At 43.3% G+C, this 7,500-nt stretch overlaps 1 protein-coding gene across 1 annotated transcript in view; it reads right to left on the minus strand.

The window, feature by feature from the left end:
- Positions 1-1,199: 1,199 nt before the first annotated feature.
- Positions 1,200-7,500, minus strand: part of LOC143027970 (uncharacterized) — a 58,907-nt gene continuing 52,606 nt past the window's right edge. The window contains exons 4-5 of the mRNA XM_076189613.1: positions 2,604-2,765; positions 1,200-1,820 (exon numbers count right to left, since the gene is read on the minus strand). Of these exons, the coding sequence (XP_076045728.1) occupies positions 1,585-1,820; positions 2,604-2,765 (398 nt within the window). The 3' untranslated portion in view covers positions 1,200-1,584. The remainder of the gene's footprint in view (positions 1,821-2,603; positions 2,766-7,500) is intronic.

Raw genomic sequence — 7,500 nt, forward strand, 5'->3', positions numbered from 1 at the left:
TATACATGTCACCATCAACTTTCAGGGAGTTGAAACCATCATGGAATATTTATTTCTGTCAGTCATATACCACGACGGTAACGATCCTTTTTCTTGTAAATTTTCAACAGAAAATGCGTCATGACAATTGTATATCATAGCATGCATGGAATGCTAAATTACCATTAGCCATAAACATTGGTCATTTAGGTAAAATATGACTCAAATGCTTAGAAATGTCATAAAATACACAAACTAGAAAAACTTGTGTCAAAAGTTGTGTTTACATCTGTCGGGATGAGAGAGGAATTGTGATTGGCTGCTTTTGTGAGGTATATGGGCAGACAAGCCAATAGCAGCGCTCGACACAGCAGGTATAGCCTGTGACTTTGACATTTGCACATCAACGGGGAAAGAAAGATCATTTAACTTCCTTTTCAAATATTTTCATAGGAAACATTACTCACTACCTCGGTTTTCTATCGGTTTTATCATCCTTAAATTTACTTGGTTGATACATAGGATTTAAAAGATATCGATCATGCGAAATAAGTGTAGGATGGCATATTTGATAGAGAATTCAGACGCTGGAGTCAAATATGAATGTCGTTGTTGTGTAGGTAATTCAACGTTCCAAAGGTAATAAAGGCTTGATGACATTTGATTATAATTTCTCTCTCCTCTCGAAAGAGATAGCCTATCAGTGAGTGGGGTTTCCTACGGCTGACTAAAATGGCCCGTCAACAGCCACAAGAGGTCTCTTCTGACTTGTTCTTGAAAACGTGAAAACATTTTCAATTCCGAAGGACTATCGTCCTCTGTGCTGTTGTACAATGGCGTCTGTCGTTACTCGTGTACAACTCACATTACCATAGACTTGAAGCAACAATGACACAGGGGGTGGTTGTCTTTAATTGATGTCCATGACTTATTTCTATTAATACTATCAAAGTTATCTTCAACAATATATAATGAGTAAGATAGATAGATAAATGAATAAATAAATGAATGAATAGATAGATAAACAAAGGATTAAACAAATAAATGAATAAATAATTAAGTAACAATGAATGAATAGAAATAATATGCAAGCTTCTCGAATAAAAGAAAAAAAAAACAAATATCTATAAATTACTACTTCATAAGCAAGAAAGAAACACAGACTACATCCACGGTAAGAGTTCGTTAGGTGTTGCTAATAATAGACAAGAATTGCACAAAGACTTTATTGTCAAGTTGGCAACCCGAAGGAAGGAAATTCTTCTGAGTGTGTGTGTGGGGGGGAACCCTCAACAGAATCCCCCCCCCCTTCAGAGGACTTCTTGCGGGAGACAGAAATGGTCTTCCTTCGGCTCTGGACATCCATCGACCTCTGTAGACAAGCTCCTCCTTTCATAGTCACAATGTTTGCATGCGAGGCAGTAAAACCTATTATTATTTCTTTTACTTGCTCAAACATATCACAATGATCGAGGGCTATGAACGATCCAGAGTAAAAAAAAAAAGGAGGTAAAGGCCCTCATTGCTTTGTGTCTTCAAGTCCCCCCCTCCCGCCCTTCCCATTCTTTAAGTTAATTTTTTTTCTTTCTTTTGATCTGGTCGGTCCTACTGACCGTACCCAGCGGCCACCATCTCGCTGGCGTCGGCCATTCTCGGGTACTCTGCCGCCGCCGCTGCTACCAGGGGCTCCTGAAGAAGTCGATGAGCGAGACGGCGGAGGAAGAGGCTGGAGGCGGCCGGGGAGGAGGAGGAGGAGGAAACGGGGCGGCCCCTCAGCTGCTCGACGGCTTCGGATTCTTCTGGGACTCGGCTGGCGTCGATGGACATCGGGGAGCCCTCTGCTGGCGGGAAAGAGAACGTGGGCATCAGACAGGGACCGTGGTGGAAAGGAAAGGGAAGGATGAGTGGCTCGGGAGAATGACGGGAGAGGAGGTGAAGGAGCAGGAGGAATAGGAGGAGGAAAAGGAGGAGGAGGGGGAAAGAAGAAAGAAGTGAAGGAGCAGGAGCAATAAGAAGAGGAAGGGGAGAAGAAGAACAATGGGAGAGAGGTGGAAGAGAGGTGAGGGAGCAGGAGGAATAGGAGGAAGAGGAGAAAGGGGAGAGAGAAGAAGAGAAGGGACAGGAGGAACAAGAAGAAGAGGAGAGGAAGAACGAGGGGAAAAAGGCGGAAGAGGAGGAGAAAGATCCGGGGGAATAGAAATAGGAAGAGAAGGAGAGGGAAAGGAGGAAGAGGAGAAGAAGGAACAGGAGGAATAGGAAGAGGAAGGGAACGAGAAAAAGTTAATGGAGAGAGGAAAAAGAGGAGGAAAATAAAGAGGATAAGGAAGACAATGAGGGGGAAGAAAAGGAGGAAGCTATCAAGACGAAGTTATGCGACGACTTTAAAAGAATTGCCTAATGTCCTTCCGAACGAGAATATTTCCAAAAGATTTATGTGAATCAGACAAAATAATGACTAAGTTCTTTTCTAGTTTGAGGTATGAAGAATCCTATCTTTGGGAACCTCAAAAAATATCTAATTATCTTGACTAAAAACTACGAGGAGGGAGCGGCTATCATCTCGGGAACCTAATCAAAGAAAACGTAAACGACTCCGCGAAGAATCCATGGCGCGATGTCCTTACCAGCGGGGATGGGAAGAAGAAGAGGAAGAATTCTGAGTCCCTGAGCATCGGGAGCTTCTCTGTAGGGCAGGGTGAGGGCGCTGCTGCTGCTGCTGCTGCCTCGCTTGCCCAGGCGAGGAGAAGGGATGAGGTCCTGCCGCTTGACACGTCCACACTCACCTGCTGTGAAAGAGGCAACAAGAGGCGTCACACACGAGGTTTTATCCCGTCATGATGTCATGTCGCTCATGGGGGAGCATTCGATATTTGTTTGAAAAACGATCCATCTCTGTTTTTCAAGCAGTCAACAGAGGAAATAAAGTTTACTGACGTCAACATACGTTTGTTTTCTGTTCGCTTTGTGGTTTCTGTTCCCATGTTTGATCGGCATCTCTCTTCAACAGAAACAACGAAAAATATCAACATTTACAGTCTCTCCCTTCTAGAGGGGCCTGTCCCACGCCAACAATTTCGACTGAAGCGATTGAACAGACTCGATGTGACGACTTTAGTGGTGACGTCACGCCTATGACGTCACTCCTATGGCGTCTTGATTCGAAAGGTCGCAGATTGAAAACATGGTACTTATTTTCGTTACGATTCTGTGGATATCAATGGAGATTCTCTGCATACATCCTCACTGTCGTACTAAAAGAACGTGACCAAAACGTGCGTTCCTGTAATCATAGAAAACGAAATCCTACAGTTTTATGTTAGAGAAAACGCTAACAATGGCCAGAAATCTTAAGGACTAACCATTAAAGATTATTTTTTTATTTTGACGTAGTCAAAATAAATAACCTTGATATGGGGAGGTACTGATCTAAATGCTCTAATAAATATGAATGAAAGAGTGACACTAGAAACTGAAATCATAAATGAAAAAATAAGAAATACTATAAGCTGTAATAATAGTCTTTGCTACGGGTGGTATGTTGATGGGGTGTAGAGGCTGCGGTGATAGCCCTCTCCAACGTCTCTCCTACACAGGAAAAACAAAGTCAGGTATCCCTTTTGACGTGCACGAAAACTGACTGCTAATTATTTCAATTTAGCGATGCAGCAAAACAATTCATCGAGAAACATACGTGGAAAGAATGTTTCTGGACTGCTGCGAGAACGTTCAGAAACACATGGGAACCATGGCAACATTGTTTCAGAGACATTTTGATGTGAAGAAGTTTTAGAATAGTATTCTAGATGGTTTAACGGGTAGTCTTTGTTCGCCATCGCCTCCAAGAACAAGCAGGATGAATAATTCCGTTGTGGAGCGCTTTTATGACGTCATATCTTGTTCGAGGAAAGTCAAACTATGGAACACGACGTTAATAGTCTCATTGATTATTATCGGATAGTTCTTTGTTTTCCTGCATTCTATCCTTTTCATTACTGAAGGAGATAGATACGAGTGAAACAGCTTGGTAGATGCTGTAAAAAAATGTCGACCGTTACGGATGGAAAGAATGGCGACATGACGTCATAGATTTGTTTCAAATATCTTTGTAAAGATGCGTTATTCTATGTCAAAAAGAAATAGACTCCAATTGTCTAGGTAATATTTCCTCCCGTCTGGAAATCTATTGGGTTGTTTTTTAGCTAACTTCAAATTGAATTAATTGATAAAGGTCAAATATTTTCAAGTAATGTCAAATTGAATTAATTGATATAGGTCAATACTTTTAAGTAATATCCGTGGAGACTTGAGAGAGGGAAAGAGAAAGTAAGACTGAGGGAAATATAGAAAGAAAGCTAATACATTTACAAAAGATGATTACATAGGAAAAAGAATAATCATTAGCTGGATAGAGCAACACTGAAATAGAAAGAAATATAAACGAAATGACGAACATTTTTAAATTGATATGATGTAGTTGAACAAATAGATAAGTAGAATGATAGATCAGTAAATTATTATCTGCATGATTGTGAGGACATTTTCAATAGAATATTTGAGTAGGGATGCCCAGATTTTTCCCAAAAAAAGGCGGCTAGCCTTTTCTTTAGGAAAGAAAAATCTCACGCCCTTATATCTTGATGGAATATCTTAAGAGATGATTTCGCCGTCTGAGTTCAGTCAAATGACAACAATGTCTCTACTACTTTATTCTCTTCAATATAATTTTTCAATATTTATCTATCTATCTATTCATTCGTTCATTTATCTGTGTTTATTCTCAATGACGGTGAGAAAGGAAGAAGGTAATGGTAAGCTGTATTCTTATTGTTATCATTCTATTCTGTTTATTTGACTTATTATTTGTTATTTCACTCTTCTATTTTTAGTTCTATGTAGAAAAAAAGTGAAGCCTGGTTAGGAGGCCCATATCTGCCAACCTTTGCCTTGTGTGCTACGACGTCCTGAGTACGTTAGAAACGACTGGGAACGGCTGTGTTCCAACCCAGATCTCCAAACATTACAACACAGTGACAAACTTTTGACATTTTCTTCTGGTTACTCGTCTCTCTGGAGTCCGGAGGACCTCCGGACGCCTCGGAGGAGATCCCGAGAATCGAGGGAGGGAGGGAGTGGGGGAGGGAGGGAAGGAGGGAGGGAAGAAGGGAGGAGGGAGGGAGGAATGGAGAGAAGGAGGGAGGGAGGGAGGGAAGGAGGGAGGGAGGGAAGAAGGGAGGAGGGAGGGAGGAATGGAGAGAAGGAGGGAGGGAGGGAGGGAGGGAAGGAGGGAAAGAGGGAGAAATGGAGGGAGGGAGGGAGTGTGGGAGTGTGGGAGAGTCCTCAAAGAAAGGAAAAGGGAAAGGAGGAGAAGGTTGGAGGGCAAACAAGGTTTCTGCCCCTAAGAACAAAAATTGTGGATTGGGGGTTACTGGCGGGCAAGTGGGATGGATGGACTCGGATGGAAAAATAAAGAAAAAGGGAAGATGCAGAGGGAAAGGCAGAAAAAAAGACAGAGAAAGAAACGGAGAAAGAGAGAGAGAGAGAGAGAGAGAGAGAGAGAGAGAGAGAGAGAGAGAGAGAGAGAGAGAGAGAGAGAGAGAGAGAGAGAGAGAGAGAGAGAGAGAGAGAGAGAGAGAGAGAGAGAGAGAGAGAGAGAGAGAGAGAGAGAGAGAGAGAGAGAGAGAGAGAGAGAGAGAGAGAGAGAGAGAGAGAGAGAGAGAGAGAGAGAGAGAGAGAGAGAGAGAGAGAGACAGACGGAGGTAGAGGGAGAGAAAGAAAGAGAGAAGACGAAAAAAATCGTCTTTCCAAGTTATTACTATAACCTATTAGTAGTTATAATATGATTATTAAAAAAACATTACGGTGACAATATTCCGTGATACCGGGGTGGGAAGGCTGTTTCGTCACACGGATGACAGCCCGGTGGTCCTGCATTGGACCTTGGAAGTTGTTAACCGCTTTGAGTGCGGCCAGGTGCAGGTGCAGGTGCAGCATGCATGAGCAGGGACCCCATCCGTCACAGGAGGTTGCATTCCGCCTTTCCAGCTTGGAATACAAACTTTAAAATTCCATTACCTGAAGGTCGTTCCCACGGCACAGGGCGTATCACGATGTGATGACGTCATAAAAATCACGTGACGTCACGATATATTGTGACGCCATACGATCATGTGACGTCGTTAGATAGTGTGATGTCACGATATAGTGACGTCATAAGATCATGCTACTTAATAATATATTGTGACACCATAAGATCGTGTGAAGTCACAAGATCGTTTGAGGTCATAAGATCCCATGACGTCACACGATCGTGTGACGTTATAAGATCGTGTGATGTCATTATATCGTGTGACGTCATGAGATCGTGTGACGTGACGGTCGTTGGGTAGAAATTTCTGTGGATTGGTAAAGATCAGGCTAAATGGAGAGTCTTTTTCTCGTCTCATGTTTCCAATTTTTTTTTTCTACTCGCATCTCTAAAGCCCACCATCACTCTCATTTCCACCTGGAGACGCAGCCCCGAAGGACCGTTTCCCGATCTCCGGCCTGGAAACAAGATTTTTCACGTTTATCGTCGTCAACTTTCATCGCTCAAGGGGACAACTCATTCGGCACCGCCATAGACCAAAAGGTCATCAGTCACCACGTGATCGATGGTGAGGACGTAGTGAGGGGCGAGGAGTGCCCACTGTCCACCGCCATATGCCGTCACAGCTTGTTGACGTCACCGCTTCAATCGATCCGCCATTTCCTTGGGTACACACGCGGGCGTGTGTGTGTGTACGGGCCCAGATTTAAATATATCCCCATTTCTGAGCGAAGCTTAATGAAGGTTAACGAAGTGTACAGCGCCTAATGCGAGGGACTTCGGCTCATGTTTCTGTATAATTCGCCGAGTGTTGATATTTATCGGACAAGAGTGGATAGGAAGTAGTAGAACGTCATTGTATACACGAAGAAGGAGGGGAAAGATGAGGAAGAAGAGGTGAAGGAAGAAGAAGAGGAGAGGATGTGGGGGAGGGGGTTTGTGAGAAGAAGGAGATTTGAGAATAGAAGGAGGAGGAGGGAGATGAGGAGGATAAGGAGAAGGAGGAAGAAGAGGAAGAAGAAGCAGAAAAGAAAGACAAAGGAAAGAAGGAAGGGGAGGAGGAGGAGGAGGAGGAGGAGGAAAAGAAAGAAGAACAGAAGAAGGAGAAGGGGAAGAGAAAGAGGAAGGGGAGAAAAGGAAAAATAAAGAATATAAGAAGGAGAAGGGGAGGCGAAGGAGGAGGAGGAGGAGGAAGAGAAGGAGAAGGAGGAGTATGAGAATAGGGAAACGGAAGGGGAGTAGAAGACATGAAAGAAATAGGAGAATGGAAAGAAGAAAATGGGGGAGGAGCAGTAAGAGGAGGAGGAGGAGGAGAAAGAGGAGGAGGAAAATAAAGAGTGGGAAAATAATGAGAAAAAGGAGAGAGAGGAGAAGAAAGGGGAGGAAGAAGAGAAGGAGGGGAGGAGGAGGAGGAGGAGGACAAAGAGTAAGTGGAT

The sequence above is a fragment of the Oratosquilla oratoria genome, chromosome 9, assembly GCF_046742065.1.
Source record: "Oratosquilla oratoria isolate Oo_2021 chromosome 9, ASM4674206v1, whole genome shotgun sequence".
In the NCBI taxonomy this organism is placed as follows: Eukaryota; Metazoa; Arthropoda; class Malacostraca; order Stomatopoda; family Squillidae; genus Oratosquilla; species Oratosquilla oratoria.